Source organism: Macrotis lagotis, chromosome 5, assembly GCF_037893015.1.
Source record: "Macrotis lagotis isolate mMagLag1 chromosome 5, bilby.v1.9.chrom.fasta, whole genome shotgun sequence".
NCBI lineage: Eukaryota > Metazoa > Chordata > Mammalia > Peramelemorphia > Peramelidae > Macrotis > Macrotis lagotis.
The window spans coordinates 195,780-217,438 of NC_133662.1; the positions used below are offsets into that span (position 1 = coordinate 195,780).

Consider the following 21,659-nt stretch of genomic DNA (forward strand, 5'->3'; position numbering starts at 1 on the left):
TTCTCTATTCCACATAGTTTGCTTTAAAGAAAGTATATAATAAATTTTTGTACTGCCTTTAATGCTGTCTCACTTATCTATGTTTTCTTCTTAATTTACTTCTGTACATTAAAATGTTTTAACATAAATATTTTTGACATCACCATTGATATATAGATATAGATATATAGATATATATATGTATATATATATTAGGTTTTTGCAAGGCAAATGGGGTTAAGTGGCTTGCCCAAGGCCACACAGCTGGGTAATTATTAAGTGTCTGAGACCGGATTTGAACCCAGGTACTCCTGACTCCAGGGCTGGTGCTTTACCCACTGCGCCACCTAGCTGCCCCACAATATATTTTTATTTAATATTTATTTACTCTCATTATGTACAAATTTTTTTATACATAAATAAAATATTCTTGCTTAAGAGTAAACAAAATATCCCCTCCCCAAAAAAATATAGACTTGCTTGAGCGATAAAGGGGAGAGAAAAAAATTAAAATTAAAAAATAATAGTAATAATTGTAGCTATGGCCAGGTGGCGCAGTGGACAGAGCACCAGCCCTGGAGCCAGGAGCATCTGAGTCCATATCCGGCCCTGTACACCCAACAATCATCCAGCTGTGTGACATGCAAGCCACCCCAACCCCACTGCCCTGCAAAAACCAAAAAAAAAAAAAGAAAAAAAAAGATCCAAAATAAAATAAAATAGTAATAATAGTAGGGGCGGCTTGGTGGCAGACAGAGCAGTGGCCCTGGAGCCAGGAGCACCCGGGTCCAAATCCGGCCTCAGACACCCAACGATTACCTTGCTATGTGGCCCCAGGCAGGCCACCCAGCCCCATTTGCCCTGTACCCCACCAAATGATAATAATAAAAAAATGTGCTTCAGTCTGTGTTCCAACACCACCAACTCTGTTGCAGGTGGATCACATTCTTTATGATAAGTCCATCCCAAAAGTTACTTCCATATTTTTCCACCGTTGCCATTGCTGATCGCAACTTCCTCCTTTCGTATTTCTCCACTACCATGTATTATATTTTCTCTCTCTCCTTTCACTGTCTCTGCTATAGGGTAGCTGAGTGGCTCAGCAGACAGATCCCTGGCCCTGGGGACTCCCCCCTACCACCCCTTAGGCCCAACATCCACCTGGCCCTATGATTCCAGACAGGCCTTCCAATCCCAGCCCCTTGCATGAATTAAAAGAGAAAATGTGTTATTTCTGACCACTCTCCCCCCATGGTCCATCCTCTCCTCCATCACTCACATCCCCACCCCTTCCCCCTGTCCCCCTTCTCTCTTTTTTTTTTAGTTTTTTTTTTTTTTGCAAGGCAAATGGGGTTAAGTGGCTTGCCCAAGGCCACACAGCTAGGTAATTATTAAGTGTCTGACACTGGATTTGAACCCAGGTACTCCTGACTCCAGGGCCGGTGCTTTATCCACTGCTCCACCTAGATGCCCCTCCTTTTCTCCTTCTTACTCCATATATCTATACTCCATTGAGTATATATGCTGTTTCCTCTCCTAGCCACCTCTGATGAGAGCAAAGAGTCCCTCATTCCCCCTTGCTTTCCTCCATTCCATATCATTGCAATAGCTCACTGTAATAAAGAAAAATCTTATTACATGAAATATCTTGGCCTATTCCCCCTCTCCTTTTTCTTTCTCCCATTACATTTTCCTTTTATCTATTGACTCCATTTTTACACCATATTTTATCTTCAAATTCAGCTTTCTCCTATGTTTCATCTATAAAATCTCCTACCTGCTCTGTTAATTGAGAAGGTTCATATGAATATTATCAGTGTCATTCTTCTATATAGGAATACATGTAGTTCATCATCATTAAGTCCCTCATATTTTCCCCTTCTCCTCCAATCTCTATGTTTCACCTGAGTCCTGTATTTGAAGATCAAACCTTCTGTTCAGCTCTGGTCATTCCAACAGGAACATTTGAAATTCCCCTTGTTCATTGAAAGTCCATCTTTTTCCCTGGAAGAGGACATTCAGTTTTGCTGGGTAGTTGATTCTTGATTGCATTCTAGGCTCTTTTGCCTTCCAGTATATTACATTCCAAGCCCTACGAGCTTTTAATGTAGTTGCTGCTAAGTCCTGTGAGATCCTGATTGCAGTTCCATGCTATTTGAATTGTGTCCTTCTGGCTGCTTGTAATATTTTCTCTTTGACTTGGGAGTTCTGGAACTTGGCTTTAATATTCCTGGGGGCTGGTTTTTTGGGATCTCTTTCTCAGGGAGATTGGTGGATTCTCTCCATTTCTATTTTGCCCTCTGCTTCTAGGATATCAGGGCAATTTTCCTGTAGTAATTCTTTGAAAATGATGGCAAGGCTCTTTTCCTGATCATGACTTTCAGATATTCCAATAATTTTTAAATTATCTTTCCTAAATCTGTTTTCCATATGAGTTGTTTCTTTCAATGAGATGTTTCACATTTTCTTCTAATTTTTCATTCTTTTGGTTTTGAAGTATTGAGTCCTGATTTCTCATAAATTCAGCAATCTCCCCAAGTTCTATTCTTTGTCTGAAGGATTTGTTTTCCTCAGAGAGCTTTCTTATCTCTTTTTCCATCTGGCCAATTCTGCTTTTTAAAGCATTCTTCTCCTCAATAACTTTTTTGAACCATTTTATCCATTTGACCTAAGCTGGTTTTTAGCATGCCATTTCCTCAGCATTTTTTTTGGATCTCCTTGACTAAGCTGTCGACATCATTTTCACATTTTTTCCCTGCATCTCTCTCATTTCTTTTCCCAGTTTTTCTTCTATCTCCCTCATTTGATTTGCAAAGGTTTTTTTGAGCTCTCTCATAGCCTGGGCCCAATTTCTGTTTTTCTTGGAGTCTTAAGCTGCAGGAGCTTGTGCTTCCTCATCTTCAGACTGAGTGTTTTGATCCTTCTTGGACTCACGGGTAAAATATTTCTCAATGTTGTTCCTCTTGTTTCTCTGCTTGCTCATTTTCCCAGTCTGAGCCTGGTTTTGGGGTGCTTCCTGAGCTTTTGGGACACTCCCACAAGGTTCTTGGTATGTGAGGCTCTGTCCTCCCTCCTGGTCTGTGAATGACCATATACGCCCCCCTCTGCCATGGGGCTGAGGGGGGGGGGGGACCTGCTGTTCTATGGTGGGGCCTAGACTGAAATCAGGATCTGAATGTGGTCACAACTCCAGCATCCTGCACCAGGGACAGAGGACAGAGCTGGGCAGTCTCTCTCGGCTCCCTCCCTAGGCTCAGCATGCTCATGCCCTGGGGACTCCTGCTTACAGGCTTCTGCTTCCTGTTTCTGGGCTGCCATGCTCGTTGTGTGCCCTGAGGGCTGGGCTTCACATGCTCGCTGTGCAGGCAGTTCCTCCAAGTTGTACCCAGTGCTCCCCAGGGCGTAGCTCAGGAAACTCCCCCGCTGCTGTGAGCCCAGCTCCCAGTGTCCTGGGGCTGCCTCCAGGAGGCTGAAGTTCTTTTGCTCTGGTGGGCCACCCTTCTGGTGGGCCGCCCCTCCAACCCAGGGAGCAGAGCCTTTCTGCTCTTTTCCAGGTTACCTTGACTAGAAGAACTGCCTCACTGGGTCCCTCTGTGGGTTCTGTCTTTCAAAAATTTAGTTAGAGTCCTTAGTTTATAAGTTTTATGAGACAACGCCTAAGAGATGATCCTCTCTTGTAGCCATCTTGCCTCCGCCCTAATGCAATATTTTTGACATCACCTCTTTCTTCCTTTAAATCTGCCTCTCCTCCCCCTCCCAATTAAGTCAAAGAAAAAAGTTGTGACTAATAAGCACAGTCAAACAAACAAATCCAAATTTTTCATGTCCAAAAAATGCATGTATATCTCTTATGAGTATCCTGAGTCCTTCACATTTTTTGTCAAGAGGTTATAACTTGCTTCTTCTTATGTCCTCTTTAGTCTATTTGATCATTGCTTTCCCCAAAGTTCTTAAAGCATTAGAAGTTGCTGCAATATTTTCAACCATGGGTATGCTAAGAGATTTTGATTATCCCCTGGAAACAATCTGGGGCATTTGGTATAGTAGGCAAAAAAAGAGGAAGACTCAGCAAATAGTAAATATACCTGTCGATAGGTATCCTGGTGGTGCTCTTCATTTCTGGAGTCATAATACTGCTCAATGAAACCAAAGTACTCCTCTCGTTTCCGCTGTAAAGTCATCTTCCTCCTCTCGGTGTTAGCTGGGAGATAACCCTACAGATAGGATCCCAGGTCAGAGGTGAACAGGCACTGATCATATGGAGTTATAATTTTATTTTTAGCCTATTTTAGCCTAGAAACTGTGAAAGGAAAGAAGGAGAGGCTTCTAAAAGAAAGTAATTAATCTTTTTTTAGTTTTTGATCTATTATTTTCCTTCCCATTCAATGAAATCCAAGAGTAATCAGATTAAACAGAGCTAACCTTTATAAGAATATTGATTCCTATGTCTCTAGGACTATGTGTAGTCTGTAGGGCTGGGATGACTGCAAGGCTCAGTTACCTGGCATGACAGGGAATTGAACTTCAAGCTAGGGAATCTTCCAAAGTCCTCAGCTAGATTCTGGAGGAACATACATATTTCCCATATATTGTTGAGCAACATTAGCCTAGAGAGATTCAAAGTGGCTGATGCCTATTTCCCATTCTACTCAACTACATGTCACTGAAATTAGAAATGGAAAGGAATGGATGCAAGATCCAGTAGGCTGCCATACAAGAAGTCAGGCCTTCCAAAGAGCCTCAGTTGGGGCCAGGCTCCCTCTTGGCACAGCCCCAGGACTCTCATTCCTGTGCTGCCTCCCCCACCCCACCCCCAGTTTAGACTTCACTCAGCTCTCATCTACTACAGTACTGTCATCTTCCTTAATTAATTCACATTGTGGATCTTTAAAATTTACCATAGGTAGCAAAGGCAAAGGATCAAATCATTTCAGGGTTGTGAAGGGAAGATCAACAAGAGAGAAAAGGGATTGTCTCAAAATCTCTGGTCTTTTATATTACATTTCATGGTAAATTTCTTTAGGACAAATGTTATGTCTGAATCCTCTAGGATAGGCTCTTGAACAAAAAAAAAAATTCAATAAGTTACACTAAGCAAATGAATGAAAGGATGAATACTGAACAAATGAAATGGATTGTGCATAGTCAGAAAGTCTATGCACAACTATTCTTGATGCCTGAGAGGAAACTTGATAAATGGCAATTTTAAAAAATGAAATGAAGACTAATTTATAAGACTTACAAATTACAAAATGCCTCTAAATAATTTTTATTATTTTTACTAAAGAGAGGATGAGGGAATAAGAAGTAAGAAAAATAAAGGGGAAAGGTCCAACACACACCAAAATATTTTTAGAAGCACTCTTCGTAGAAGTAAAGAACTAGAAACAATGTAGACAGAACAGTTAAGAAAAAAACTTGACATGTAAAAAACAACAAGAATGTTATTGTAGAATATTATTGCACTTTGAGAAAGGAAAAACATGAAATGTTTAAGAAAGCTTCCTATGAACGAACTGATGTGGAATGATATTAAGGAGAAACTAGAAAACAATAGACACAATGACTACAACAATGTAATTGGAAAGAACCATCACCACAAAAACTGAAACTAAATGGGGTGTAACTTGAATGATTAAGCCTGGAGGAGGAGATACACACCTCCATAAAGGAGATTAAAGAGATGTTCTTCTCTCTCTTTTTTGTATAAGTGAGGTACTATGCAGGTGAAACAGTATTAACTATTGGGCTTGATCACTGTGTTGATTAGTTTTGCTAAATTGATCTTCCCCTTTTTTTTTAGGTTTTTTTTATCTTCCCCTTTTAAAAAACTTGTTTTAAGGAATGGCCCTCAAGATGGGGAGAAGGGGATAATATATTGAGAAATGAAAGTGATATTTTAAAAAAAATCAATAAAAAGGAAAAGTTAGGAATTTGTCCAAAGCCTGTACATGACAGAAATTGGTTAAAATAATTAACTACTTGGATTACTTCTCAGGGACAAGCCTGCTCAACTCTATACTTTCCTCAAATAAAATCAAGCATGAACTAATTCATGTAAAAGTAGTCATGTCTCCAATAGTTTAAGATTATGAAGAGATTATCTTCAAGAAATGCAAGCTGTCACTAACCATATGAAAGCATGCTTCAAATCACCAATAATAAGGGAAATATAAATTAAAATAATTCTGAGGTTGGTTCCATCTCATAGCTCAGATAACAAAAGATGAAAATGACAATTGTTGGAGGAACTACAGAAGGCAGTTACTACTGTTCTGCTAGTTGGACTCTGAAAAACACCTTCAAAGTCACAAAATGACCTTGGAAGTCATTAAATTGCCTGTCATACCGCCTAGTTATGGGTGTTCCCCAAGGCTCTATTATCAATCCTCTTCTCTTCTCCCTTTATACCAAAGGCTCTTAGTCTGGGATCCATGGAATTGATTTTGTTTGTTAGTATTTTTGCTTTTACGGGGCAAAGTTTAAGTAACTTGCCCAAGGTCACAGAGTTAGAAAGTATCAAACGGTTGGGGTCAAATTTGAACAGATCTTCCTGACTTCAGGACTTGTGTTCTAGCCACTGTGCTACCTAGCTGCACTTATGGAACTGGGTTTTTTTTAGGTTTTTGGGGGTGTTTTTTTTTTGCAAGGCAAATGGGGTTAAGTGGCTTGCCCAAGGCTACACAGCTAGGTAATTATTAAGTGTCTAAGATCGGATTTGAACTCAGGTATTCCTGTCTCCTATCCACTGTGCCACCTAGCCACCCCTATGGAATTGTTTTTAAAGAATACTGTAAAAACTGTTTTTAAAGAATACTGTAAAAACTGTTTTAATTGGTTTTCTTGGTAAGTATTTTACTTTATGTACTTAAGAACATTATTTTGAGAAAGGGTTCATAGGCTTCCAACTGCCAAAGAGGTTCAAGACCCGAAAAAGAACCTCTGCTCTATAGAATCATAAAATGACAGCAATCTTATCAAGATAATCTCCTGTGAAAGACCTAAGTATTCTGATCAATACAATAATCTATGACAACTCCAAAGTATTCATGATGAAAAATGCTATCTATATTCAAGAGAATTGGTAGACTCTGAAGACAGGAAGGAAGGAAGGAAGTTAAGAAGGGAGGGAGGGAGAGAGGGTAGGAAAAACCTTTACTCTATATTACCTCATTTAGTGATCTCATCACTATGGGATAAATTATCATTTCTATGAGGCTAACTCCTAGAACTCTCTATATATTCAACCCTAGTCTTTCTCCTAAGCTCCAGTCCGACTTTACCAACTGACTCTTGGACATCTTGAACATTTCTGTAGACATTTCAAACTTCACATGCTCAAAATAGAGCCATTATCTTTTCCACAAAATCCTTCCCTCTTCCAAACTTCCTGATTACTGTCAAGGGCATCACCATCCTCCCAGTCACTCTCCAATACTCATCAGAACTCATCCCACTTGATAATGTTTGTCCTTCATTCTTTTTTTTTTTTTTGGCAAGGCAATGGGGTTAAGTGGCTTGCCCAAGGCCACACAGTAATTATTAAGTGTCCCAGGCTGGATTTGAACTCAGGTACTCCTGACTCCAAGGCCAGTGCTCTATCCACTGCACCACCTAGCCCCCCCTTGTCCTTCATTCTTGAAGAAGACCATGACATCAGGGAGGTGATGCCATGACAAGACATGAATTGGATTTAAATGAAGGGGGACTTGCGAGGTTACCAGCTTCACTTTCGCCTCCCATCTGGGTCCAGTGGCAAGATATAAATCAAGATGATTGACCCTGGATGCAAGGCAATCAGGGTTAAGTGACTTACCCAAGGTCACACAGTCAGTAAATGTCAAGTGTCTAAGGCCAGATTTGAACTTGGGTCCTCTTAACTCTAAGGCCAATGTTCTATCCCCAGAACCATCTAGCTGCCCCATTCCACATATTCAAACTTCTGACAAGTCTTTTCATTTCTACCTTCATTACATTTCCATTCACATAATTATCAGGTTGGTGCAAGGCCTGATCACCTCACATCTGGACTATTATAAAAGCTTTTTGTTGTTTCCTGCCTAAAATCTACATCCCCTTTCCAAACTATCTTGAACTCAGCAGCCAAAGTTATTTTCCTAGAAGGCAGATCTTATCTTGTTGCCTCTTATTTTCTGCAGGTCACCCCAGGTCAATTACTCCCAGGATCAATTATAAAATCTTCATTCTAGCTTTTAAAGCCCTTTCTAAGATAGGTTCTTGTTCTCTTTCCAGTCTTCTTACATATTCCTTTACTCTATGGTCTGGAGACACAGTCTTACTATTCCTCTCATATGACAATCTCACTTCTAATTCCACAAATGTATACTGGCTGGATGTTTTCTCCCCAGTTAGAAAGTGAGCCCCTGGAGGAAAAGGGAAACTTTTTGCCTTTCTTTGTATCCTCAGAATTTAGCACAGTGGCTGTAATATAGCTAAGTGATTAACAAATGCTTGGCTGTCTGAATGACAAAGATTATCACTGCTAATCCTTGTATATAGCAGGAGTTCAACTGAGCAGATTCTGAAGGCTCAAAGACAGTGGGAATGTATCACTATGGTACAGCAGGATTTTCTGTTATAGGAAGGGCATATCAGCACAGTGAGAACTCATGATTGGAGAAGAGTTGAACAAATTATGGAATATGAATGTAATGTAATACTATTATGCCTTAGGAAGTGATGACACACTTACTGACTGTGACCTTGGGTAAGTCACTTAACCCTAACTGCCTTGCATTCAGGGTCAGTCATCCTGATTTATATCTTGTCACTGGACCCAGATGGCTCTGGAGGCGAAAGTGAAGCTGGTGAAGTATGTAGGACATATTGCAGAGTGAAGACAGCAGAGCCAGGAGAATAGTGCAGACTATTAGACTGTGAGTTCCATGAGGACAGGGACTGTCTTTTGCCTCTTTTTGTGTCTCTAAGGTCTAGCATAGTGCCTGGCTCATAGCTGAACAGATGTTTATTGACTAAATGAATGAACATTCACAATGATCACAGTGACATAAAGTAAAACGACTGTGAAACTATGTCCAAACTCTGATCATTGCAGGGATGAGTCCAGGTTTTAGAAGCCTGATGATGCAGCTTCCCAGTTAGTGGCAAGTGTGATTTGTTTTACTGTCTACACTTTTTGTCATAAGACAAGGCTTCTAATGAGATAGGGAGGGGAATGAATTAAGAGAAAGGAGTAATTTTGTTACAGTATTATAAAATAAAATACCCTTATGTAAAACAACATGAGTTCAGTTTCATATACAATCCTTTCTTTTTGTTCTTTCTATCTTAAAATTTTCATTTGTTGAAGATCGTTAAGTATATACACATACACAAAAATTAAAATTTCTACAAATAAATTTCAAAAGTGAGATCACCAGTTCTGATAATTAGGAAAAGATAATTAGGAGACACAGCCCCATATGTTTACAACACAACTCACCGACAGGAGTCTCCAGGTGACAGGTCGAACTTCCCTGGGAACTCCTGGCCAGCTACATTTCCTCAATTCATCTACAAATAGATAATAGCTTCAATGCATTATATTTTCCCCAGAAGAAATCTTTTGCCAATATTTAAGTAATGATACCAAATGTATAACCACTGTCTAGAATCAAGTTATCACCTACCACCTGTCTTGACAAGACACAGGAAAAAGCATAAATAGATAATCCCTGCACAGTAAGAACCACAAGTTACAGTCTACAGTGCCAACTTATCTGGCTCAGCAGTTTGTCAGAGAGAAGAATAAAAAATCCATTTACAGATTTAGCCAGTAACAGGACCTTCAGAAAGACTCACCTCTGAGATAACTCAAGAGGTCTTAAATTATACCTTGAGACAAAGAACCCAGACATCTAACTGGAACCCTCAACAGCCCTTAATCTAATTGAATATCAAGTCTCCCCAAAAAGCATTTTATTAGAAACTGAAAAATTAAAAGGAAAGCAGATAAAGAATAAACTAAGGAAATCTAAAAATGACCATCCCTTCCTTATCTTCATTTGACTTTTCCAGTTTTTTCTAATAAAATGCTTACTAAAGGAACACAGAAGTATTAAGTTACCCAAATGACCCACTCGTGGTACTACAATAACTCACCTAGGTCTGTATTGTGGCTAGAGAGAAGCTGCCGAAATTTCTCTAAACGTGTTTTCTCTCGGACAGTCATTGGAGGAGCACCAGAAGCATTCTGATCTGAGATCCGGGCAACAAGGGGGATGATGGGTCGGAGTGGAAGTGATTGCTGTTTATGAAGAGGGTTCCTTAAGCATGTGTCACCTGGGAAAAATTTAAAGAGAAATTTAGGCAGTTTTGTAAAGTAGTTCTTAGCTCAGTATCCCCAAGAACTCTTCTTTTTCTCATTTCAAAAGAGAAGAAAGTCAAATTCAAAGTATCTACCCTCAATGCTATGACTTAGTCTGTGCCTAGATTCTTAAGTTCATAACTCTTCACATGTAGTTTTAGGCTCCCTATACTGAAGCTGAGAGGTGTTAAGTGAGTTGATCACAAAGGTAAGAGGCAGAATTTCAATCCAAGTCCTCTGACTTAAGGTGCTAGTGTTCTTTTCAAGGTATCATGTTGCCTTCCTGTAGCATTCCTTTATAAAATGTAACCCTGAGCTCAAAAATACTTTTGACATATTTTAGACAGTAACAAAATTAGAAATTGCTAGCGAGATAGGAGGATTTCTATATGCCTACATACCCAACTGAGGTTTAGCCAAGGAAATGTGAGAGGAACTAGTTATTCTTCATCATGTGGATTTGAATTCAGGTCCTCCTGACTCCAGGGCTGGTGCTCTATCTACTGTACCACCTATTTGCCCCTGGGCCAGTTTCTTAAAGAAAAAAAAAAAAGGCTTGCTCACTCTTAGTCTCCCACTTCACCCTCAATGAACAAAATTATTTGGACTATTAGGGAAATTCTTTAGAAAAAAATGTATTTCAAAATATCATGGGCACAGAAAAGAGGGCAAACTTGTGCTAATGGCTTTTTGCAAGTCTATTAAAAGAACCAAGGATCTGTAAAATCCACAACCAAATACTTTATAGTTCCTAGCTGGGTACACTTAAACTTGATAAACTGTAAAGTGGCTTGAAGTAATCAAATTTAAAACCCTGCCTGGATCTTAAGAATGTTTGTCCTTCATTTCTGAAGAAAGACCATAACATCGGGGAGGTGGTGCCATGACAAACATGTAAACTGGTTTTGAGTGAGGGAGATGCTATGCTAAGTCACCAGTCTCACTTTCTCCTCCAGGACCATCTGGGTCCAGTGGCCAGATAGGAATCAGGATCACTGGAAACAACCCTGGATGTGGGCCTATCAGGGTTAAGTGCCTTGCCCAAGATCACCCAGCTAGTAAGTGGCAAGTATCTGAGGCCAGATTAGAACTCCCGTCTTCCTGAATCCAAGGTCAGTGCTCTATCCACTGCACCACCTAGCTGCCCTGCCTGGGTCTTACCATATAAAGGCAAGGGGTAAAATACAAATACAAAGGGGCTTGTTGGTAGAATGCTAACAACATGGGGGACCACACCTTGGAGTGTGTGTCCATCCATCACATCATAGTAAATCTGAGTGAACAGATTCTGAAAGACTTTTCTTCTAAAGATAAGCTCTGCTCAGAGGGTTCATATTATATAAAAAGGCTTACCAGAATTTCTAGACAGTTGGGCATCACTGCTAGACTTGATGACTTTAAAATTAGCTGTTATTTCAGTTGCTGTAGATTGGGACCGCTCTGGCTTCACCCGTAATTTGCTGTGGTTCTCTAGGACTTGGGCTGCAGTAGCCAAAGCAACTTTAGAGTTCAGAGTTTGGAAAGAGGATGTGGAAAAATCCTCATCCTCATCATCTCCAATGTCCCAAGCATCACTGGTATTTCGGGCAAACTCATGAAAACTGGAGGCTTTTTTATTCTTCAAGGGCACTGCATTGACTTTTGATCGTTCTTTAATAAAGCTATGAAAAAAAAGCAGAAAACATTATCACAGAAAAAACTAACCACCTGTGACACTATAAATAGGTCCCGCACAATTAAAACCCCTTTGTTTGCTCTGCTAAAGAAATTGTGCATCTAATGTTAAGGCAGTTTAAGGGATGCCCTGATATATAGTCTTTTCTGAGTTGCTGTATTTTCCAGAAAAACTGAACCCAGAATATACGGGAGACTCTGAAAATGTCAAGGACAAAGCCCCCCTGAGCTGACAAAATGTGTTATTTGCATCCCAAACTGGACTCCATATGTGACCTAGGCAGTTAAGACAGACCTCAATTAGCCTGCACTTGGTTGAGAAACTGCTTGTGCAGCGTGGACCTTGTAATAAGTAGACCAGTCTATCTTCATGGTCTAGGAGCTCTCAAGGGAAAACATTGTGGTTTTGCCATTGCTTTGCTCCTCCCCTTCAGGATGGGTTTTGTCTTTTTCTTATCTTTACTGCACTATTCCCCCCTCCTTGTCACACCCCTTTAGATGGAGATTTGGGCTGTATTCGTTTCTCTCGTAATAAACCTAGTTTTCATGTAAGTTTTGTGAAGGTGTGATTGCCTGTGGACACAGTGATTTGGGATAAAACTGTGGATCAGTTCACTTCTTAAGGTAGGTGATCTTTCTCCCACAACAAGTTAAAGCCACTCACTGTCCCATGAAGTGAAAAGAGTCAGCAATTTAAGAATTTATCCAAATATTAGGAATTCTACTTATACCACTAGACAGGAAGACCACGGAAGAGAGAAAAGAAGAAAAGAAGAATTATTAAGCCTGTACTATGATCCAGGCAGTGTACTAAAGGTTTTACAAAATATTATTTCAACAATCCTAGTAGGTACTGTTAAATCATTTTACAGTTAAGGAAACTGAGGCAGACAGAGGTAAGTGATCTGCTCAGGGCCACACAATGCAGTCAATAAGTGTTGAAAACTGGATTTGAACTCAGGTCTTCCTAACTCCAGGTCTGGCAGTCTATCTAATGAATAATGAACAACCGAGCTACCTCTCTCATGAGAGAGATTTATGTTAGCCAGAAGCAACACCTACTGGAAAAGAGATTCATTAAAAAAAGAAGTCACTCAAACATATCCCTCACTTGGCATATAAAACTGAACCAGCCTATAGATGAGAACTTTCTTCAGCCTCTCTTGAGGATCTGAGGCTATTACTCCAGTGCCAAGGGATTATTTGGCTCATTTTGACATTTTCAATCCAAACTTCTCCCCACAATCCCCTTCCTACCTCAGAGAAATAAAGGACATAGTCTTGTATTTGCAGTAGGGATTAAAAAAAAAGAAAGGCAGAAAAGCAAGACAAGGACATAATTCAAATAAAGACAAATAGAGAAGAAAGTTTAAAGTTTATACCAGTCATCATATTACATTGCTGAGAGGTTTTTCAACCTTATGAAAGAATCAAAAATTTAAAGCTGAAAGGGCATTCTCAAGGACTGATTCCCTCATTTTACAAATGTGGAAATAGTCTAAGTGACTTGCCAAAAATCACAGTTACTACATGGAAAAGGCAGTATTTGAATCCAAATGAGCTGATTCTAAATCAAATACCCTTGCACCGATCTGGCCTATCTTTAGTAACATAAATTATTTTAAATAATAACAAATGGCTAATGCAATTGTTGATTCATAGGAAATAATGACTCATCAAATCTGCATGGCTATAATTAATAAAAAAAGGAAAGAGTTTGAGGCATCAAAAGGCACTTTCATTTTCAAAGGTGAATCTCACATCATGGCGAAATTGAGTAGAGTCACAAGAATTTAAAGAGCAACTAAGGAAAAGAAGATGCCTAAGTTCAAAATGTTTTAACAGATAAAAGAAAGTCATCCAAAGTAGCATTTTATAAAGGATATAAGTGAATCATTAAAATGAAACAGTCCTTACTCACAAGATACCTATGTTCTATCTGGGAGACAAGTACACATATTAAGTATGTATAGAATAGAGAGAAACACAATAAATACAGGATAAAGAGGGAGGGAGGGCACTTGCAGTTGGGGGACTGCAGAAAGCTTTATTTTGAAAGAAGTGCTGTAGATTTAACTAAGCAAAGATGAGGAGGGGAAGGCATTTCAGATGCAGAGGACTGAGAATTTACAATTCAAGACTTGACAATTAAGTGATCATAGGTAATTTTGAAGACAGCAAGTTCAGTTGAATGATAAGATAGCAGAGTTAAGGAGTAAATGAGAAAAGAAATAAAGGTGAATGTAGATGGCTTGTTCTACAAGTTTGAGAAAGGAACGAGAGAGACACAAAAGTACGGTACTCTCAAGAAATGACAGGGTCTAATTAAGGTTTTTCAAGACAGGGGAAATCTGGAAATGTTTGAAGGCAGTAGGGAAGGAATCAATAGATGGAGAAAGAAGAAAGAAAAGGCAGGGAGAGAGGAAAAGGTATGGAGAGGGAATGATTGAGGAATTGAGAATGGAGGAATGCTGTAGAAAGTGGGAAAGGGATAGGAACAAGGGCATATGTAACAAGAGCCTTATAACAAAGACCACCTCAACAGAGAGGAAAAAGGAAAAAGTGGTGGAGGGTTTTTTTTTGGTGAGTCTAGTTATCCTGGAAGCTTTTTTTTAATTTTTTTTTTAATTTTATAATTTTTTTCCCCAATCTTCCTTCCCCCCCCCCCCACAGAAGGCAGTCTGATAGTTTTTACATTGTTTCCAATGCTTTACATTGATCAAAATTGAATGTGTTGAGAAAGAAATCATATCCTTAAGGAAAAAAATAAATTATAAGAGATAGCAAAATTACATAATAAGATAACTTTTGTCAAACAGTATATCTGGGCAATACTTCTAATCTAAAATATATTCATTTCTATAGCATATTAAGATTTACAAAGAATTTTGATGACTATCCTCCATCAGAGGCTATCAGTTAATCAAAATGGCATGTTTAACAGAAAAAGTCATTATTTTTGTTAATAATTATAATTTTGGGCACAATAATATTGTCTTACTTAATTTTCTTAAAAACTCCTTTTGAGTTACCAATTGAGAATTAAAATTCAGGCACAAACTAAAATTCAAAATGAAAACTAGATCAGAAGGAAAAAAAGTTGCCAAAGAGCAGAAGCAGAGATAGTCTATTTTAAGAGGAAAGCTACGAAGTGTTATGGGATGTCATGTCAAACATGAAGTTGCTTTAAGCCAAGTCAATGGAATTTATTCCCAGGCCTAGATCACCAACTTATAAATGCATTCATTATAACATTTAGAAGCATTTTTAATTTATCTGAAAGTCTATAGATCCTCACTGTCCTCAACTGTCACTACTGGTTCCTTTTTACTTTTTTTTTTTGTTTATTGTGTTGAGATAAAACTCCATCTTCTGATTGACAATGGGTAGGTTCATTTAAAAAAAAAACTATTTTCTGAATCTAACCCAAGACTCCAGGGTAAGCTACTGTAGAGTTGTTCACTTGAGCATCCTCATTTTATTTGCCTTCTTTACACTTGTCTCTCTAGCCAAATCCATACCCCACACAGTGTCAAATTAATATTCTTAAATCAACTAAGCCAATGTAGCTGTAACTATGTCGCTGCCCTGCTTTTAAAATCTTTAATGGCTCCCTACTCAATCTATAATAAAATCCTAACTTTTCAGTCTGGCGCTGCATGTTATTTCAGATTATTCCTCTTTAAACACAATATTCCAGCCAAACTGCACCTCTTTCAGTTCCATGAAATCTACCCTTCATCTGCTGCCCACCTCTGGACCTTTCCACAGGTGGAACCCTTTCCTTTCCTCTGAACCATGCCTGGCATGCCACCCCCTTTCTTACCTCTGCTTCTCAGAACCCCAGTTCACTTTGCGATTCAGTTTAGAAGTCATCTTCAACAACTTCTAATTTAACTTACCTATAATTACTGTATATAGAGAGATAGAGAGATAGATAGATAGATAGATAGATAGATAGATAGATAGATAGATAGATAGATCTATCTACACACTGAATTTTCCCCTAAGGGAAAAAAGCTCCTTGAAGCAAAGAAAGGTGATGCATAGGGAAAGCACTGGAAGTAGAAAAAGAAACTAATACAATAGCTGAGGGAAAAGGTGTCAAAAATCTGAACTAGGATAATGGCCAGGAGAGAAAAGGAGGAAGGGAATAAGGGATCCTTCAGAGGTAGAATACATAAGAATTAGCAACTGCTTGGATATGAGGGGTCAGGGAGGGGAGCAGTGTGAAATCAGGGAAAGAGTCCAAGCCAACTAGTCACTTGTCAGGCATGTGGGGACAGATTGGTCTAGCTGACTCTTGGGGTTCCTTCCAACTCCAATTCTGTGACTTTTTGAGTCAAGGATTATTTTAAGGTTGACAAAGTATGACCCAAAGGATGGTGATGCTCTAATCCACTCCACTACCCTAGGTTGCTGCCCTCACCAGGACAAGGGCCCTAGCCCTTCCCTTTTATTCAGATCTTTATCCTAGGCTGGATCTAATAATTTCTTGCCCCTCCCCACGGCCTCCAGTACTACTTTAGAGCTGTTCTATCCACATCCTAACTTTGTCCTCTTAGGTATTCTTACAAGTTAGGTCACAGGATCATCAAAAGAGTCCTTCCAGGTCACTTGGGCAAATCCTCCTGCATCTGACTCTTTGCATGTGATTGCTCTGCTGCACCACCAGGGTTGCTGTATAAAGTGGTACATGCACAAAGCCTTGGTTGGGCACAAGGTCATGCTGTTCACCTTCAGCACACTTACTCCTGAGCCACAATCCTTTAATTACTGTCTCATTTGGCTCCCTGGGGAACACCCCACAACAGATTTCCTTTTGATCCTCCAGGCCTCTTTTCCTCTTCATTATTTTTGAGAGGTAAGGCTTTTTTTTTCTTTAAACTATACTAAAACAGGTTATCATGCACCCTCCTGTGGGCTTCTGTCATCATCTCAGTCCCTCCTGGCTCTACAGTTCTCCTTCCATTCTTTCCTCCAATTTGAAAAGGGAGACACATTCTACTTCCCCTCTAAACTAGTACCTATCAGTGTTCCAGAATCCAGTCCCTTCCGCTTCCCTAAGGGACCTTTCTACTACACTTCTCTTCAGTGTTGCCCTTCTATCTTTAACTTCTATCTTTACACATTACAAGTCTTTCCTACTTTAATAAAACACTTCAAATGATTCTGCCAAGGGGCGGCTAGGTGGTGCAGCGGATAGAGCACCAGCCTTGGAGTCAGGAGTACCTGGGTTCAAATCCGACCTCAGACAGTTAATAATTACCTAGCGGTGTGGCCTTGGGCAAGCCACTTAACCCCATTGACTTGAAAAAAAAATCTAAAAAAAGAAAAATAAATAAAATTATTACAAAAAAAATGATTCTGCCACCTCTTTTGTCTTATTCCTTTGCCTTTTCACTACCAAACTGAAACAAATAAACTATCTTCAGCTCCCAAACCACCCAATCCCTCCCTACCCCCATTGCCTCTGGTGCTTTAACAAGCCAAACTCTCAAAGGTCATCAATGTTTTCCTTCTAGACAAACACAAAGGCCTTTTCTCAATCCTCATCCTCTTTAACCTCTGGAGCAGCATGTGATAATGCAGACTAATTCTGCATTCTTAAAATTCTCTCCAGACTATTTCTGTGACTGCTAAAGCTCCAGTTTCTTTTATCTCTAAGAATTCCTTTATTTCTTTGCTGGTCCTTTACTTTGACCCCACAACTATAGGCATCCCCCAAGGCTCAGTCCCCCATTCTTTTCTCTCCAAACTCATTCCTTTAGAGTTGATTTACTGTCAAAAAAGAATCCTAAATCTCAACCTTTCACCTCAGTTCCAGTCTCATAAATAGCCAATCGGGATCATTTCTCTAACTTTCTGGCTCCTCTTGACCTAATGTCCATATATATATATATATATTTTTAACAGCACTCACAAGAGTATGACATAGTGTCTAAAGTGCTGAACTTATAGTTGGTAAGATCTAGGTTCAAGTTCTGCCTCTGGTTATATTAACTATATAGGGAAGTCAATTAATCTCTCTAAACTTCAGTTTCCTCAATCAATATTAAGTGCCTACTATGTGTGAATTGCTGTGCAATGAGGGTAACAAGGCAAAAATAAAACCAACAAACTGAAACAGTTTATTAGTTATATAAGGGGAGACATGTACACATAAGCATGTACAAAATGATAATAACAAAAACAATTTACATTGGCTGTCCTGTGTGAAACTGAGGGTATCTATATTATCTAACTCACAAGGTTATTTTGTGGTTCAACTGGGAGTAATGCACAAAGTGCTTTGCAAACTTTAAAAATTTTAAAAATAAATGCCAATTATTTACTTCCCCTTCACCCAAAGAATCTTTTTTTTTGCTTTCTTCTCTCACAAATCAAACATGATCATCAATACCAGGTAAATTCTCCTAAAATGTCATTTTCATATCCTGAACTCAAAAATTTATCACCTCTTTCTGATATATCAGATCAAATTTCAATTTTTCTGCCTCATCTTTAAGAAGACCAACTATTTCTTTTTATTATTATTATTTTTAAAGATTTTATTTTGAGTTTTACAATTTTTCCCCTAATCTTACTTCCCTCCCCCCACCCCACACAGAAGGCAATTTGTCAGTCTTTACTTTGTTTACATTATATACAGTGATCCAAATTGAGTGTGATGAGAGAGAAATCATATCCTTAAGGAAGAAACGTAAAGTATAAGAGATAGCAGGATCAGACAATAACATATCAGGTTTTTTTTTCTAAATTTAAGGTAACAGTCCTTGAAGACCAATTATTTCTAACAAATCACCTAACACTCTAGTCAGTCAGATCTTTTTACTGTATAAAACCACTATGTTTTCATTTATGTTGTCTTCCAAGTTTAATATGCCTTGCTATCAACTGCTCATGGCTAATCCAAATCCTACTTTTCCTTCAAGGCCCAATTCAAAACCTATATCCTTTAAGAAGTTCATGATAGTAAACTTTCCTTTACTTTTAATTTCCTCATCACTTAAGACAGGTCTTTATTTATATTGCCAGCACTTGGTACATTGTCTAAAGATGGTAATTAAATCTGTGGAAGCTGATGAAGTCACCAAGAGAAAGAATATAGAGAGAAGAGGGTCCAGAATATACTTTCAGTTAAGGGGATGACAATGAATGATCCAGCAAAGGAATGAAAAGAAATGGTCAGAAAGGAAAATATACAGTGGAAAACCTCCAGGAGAAGGTAGTCAATAATGTCTAATGCTACAGAGAGGTCACAAAGGAGGAAAAAGATCCTTGGTAACTTGGGGGAGAGTATTTCCAGTTTAGTAATGAAGTGTGGTTATTTAAAGCTTGAGGAAATAGAAAGATTAAATGAAGCTTTTTTTTTAGGTTTTTTTTTGCAAGGCCAACGGGGTTAAGTGGCTTGCCCAAGGCCACACAGCTAGGTAATTATTAAGTGTCTGAGACCAGATTTGAACCCAGGTACTCCTGACTCCAGGGCCGGTGCTTTATCCACTAGGCCACCTAGCCGCCCCCAAATGAAGCTTTCTTAAGGAAGGAGAGACAGGATTGTATTTTCAGGTAGAGGGCAAGAAGACAGGAGATAGGGAAAGATGGAAGATTTGGGGCAGGAAGCTGTGATGGCAGTCTACTGAAGCAGTGGGGAAGGGTCAAAGGAACACACATAGGGGCCTTAGCCCAACTCATTATCAGACCCTGGACTAAAGAAGGAGAGAATAAGAAGATATCAAAAAGCTTAGTGAAGCAGAGGAGGGGAGAGGAAGAAACTCATAGTTAATAACCTCCATTTTCTCCCTTTGAAGTTCTACAGAAAAGATGGGGAAAGATGGTACTAAGTGAAGCCCAAGGAAAGAGAAAAGGGTTTGGAATAGTCAAAGAATGATGTAGAGAACTACCTGGGGGGGGGGAGGATTCATGAAGACAGTGTGGTACAATAATGCCATAACCCTTTCCCCAAGTAGCTTACACTAATTTTTCCTTAAAAGACAAGACTGAGACATTTCTTGAAACTTGGATGGCTCAAGGAACTAAAGGCACCATTAAAGTGATATCACTCCCTCCTCACCTGAGTACAACAAAGCAACCAAGAGTGTTGAACTTGGGAGATAGTAAGTTCAGAGTTCAAATCCTACCTCAGACACTTAACCTGAGTGCCCTAGGCAAGTCATTTAACTCTATTTGCCTCAGATTCTTCATTTGTAAAACTGGGATAATAACAGCACCTGTCTTCCAGGATGATCAAATGATGTGACAATTGCAAAGTGCTTTGCAAAACTTAAAATCTTATAAATTGCTAGCTAATTATTAACACCATTACCTTCTCCTCCTCTCCACAAAGAAAAGCTTGAGAAGAGACAAATATCAGATATAATAAACTCATTTGTTTGCTTCATTTTGAGATGGGTCTTACTGGTAGAAGGAATAATTGGGAAGTGCCAGATTTATTTAAAAGCATAAACAAAATCACTTAATTAAAGTATAGTCTACGGTGATGACAAAAAAAATTAGTATGCATGAATAAGAATTCATACCCTATTTTAACTGGACACAAATCCAAGACTGAAAGGATGAGCAGAGAAGAACAGTAAAAGCAATTATATAAAGGAAAGGAGTCCCCAGGTTTATTAGACAGGAAGGCAAAGGAGACCTAAGCAATTGTTCAAGGTTCATAATGTTTTGAAGATACAAAAGGTGAGGTGGGAAATGAATGACTCTTTCTAGAGTTTCTCCAAAGCTTTTAGCCTAAGTTATCTAGCCCAACTCATTAGAATTAGAAGAGGCACAAAAGTATCAATATTAATAAGAGAAAAAAATAAACAAAATTGTTTACCCTTACTTAAAAGTTTAAGGGGCTTATCTTAGGGCATAAATGAATGTGCTAATACAGTAGAACCTTGGTTCACACATGTTTTGCTGGACAGGAAAAAATTTTTTGCAAAATTTGTCTTGCAGGATGAACAAAAATTCACAATATGACCATCATGTTTGTACTTGAATGGCTCCTGAAGAGATGCCACTCAATTAGGGATTTTTTTTGTTTTCATCTCACTATTCATAATCATCTCTTTTACTTATGCCCTCATTACTTTTTACCTGGACTGTTGCATAGCCTCTTAATTAATTTTTTTTTGCAAGGCCAACGGGGTTAAGTGGCTTGCCCAAGGCCACACAGCTAGGTGATTATTAAGTGTCTGAGACCAGATTTGAACCCAGGTACTCCCGACTCCAGGGCTGGTGCTTTATCTACTACGCCACCTAGCCGCCCCTGATTTGAAGATTTTTAGCATCATTCATCTGCTATATTTTTTCAAACATTTAATTAATTCACTTCTAAAAAGCTCCTAGTTTATAGCTTTCGAATCCCATCCTCAGAAGTTCCCTGCCCCTCCCTATACTAAACCATTCTGGATTTCCAAGGCTGTTAGACTCAAATTTTATTTATCGATGCCCATGCAACCAGCTCACAGCAGAACATAAGCTCCTTAGGAGACAGGTTGCAATTTTGTCTGTGTAATCTCAATGCCTAGAACTTTTGGAATAAATGTTGGTTGAATTAACATGCACTTGCCATCAAGGAAAAGAGGCATTAGTTGGATGGCATATGGAAGACATAAGGAACATATACAGGAAAAGGTAACAAAAAGCACATGAGGTAACTTGGTCTATAGAG

At 38.9% G+C, this 21,659-nt stretch overlaps 1 protein-coding gene across 3 annotated transcripts in view; it reads right to left on the reverse strand.

The window, feature by feature from the left end:
- The window catches only part of TBC1D22B (TBC1 domain family member 22B), a 131,160-nt gene that overhangs the window by 59,821 nt on the left and 49,680 nt on the right, over positions 1–21,659 (reverse strand). For 2 of the 3 annotated variants that reach the window (XM_074236384.1, XM_074236386.1), the window contains exons 3-6: positions 11,660–11,967; positions 10,102–10,281; positions 9,443–9,513; positions 4,065–4,193 (exon numbers count right to left, since the gene is read on the reverse strand). In XM_074236384.1, coding sequence (XP_074092485.1) covers positions 4,065–4,193; positions 9,443–9,513; positions 10,102–10,281; positions 11,660–11,967 — 688 coding nt within the window. The remainder of the gene's footprint in view (positions 1–4,064; positions 4,194–9,442; positions 9,514–10,101; positions 10,282–11,659; positions 11,968–21,659) is intronic. The other variant, XM_074236385.1, reaches the window with a different exon arrangement.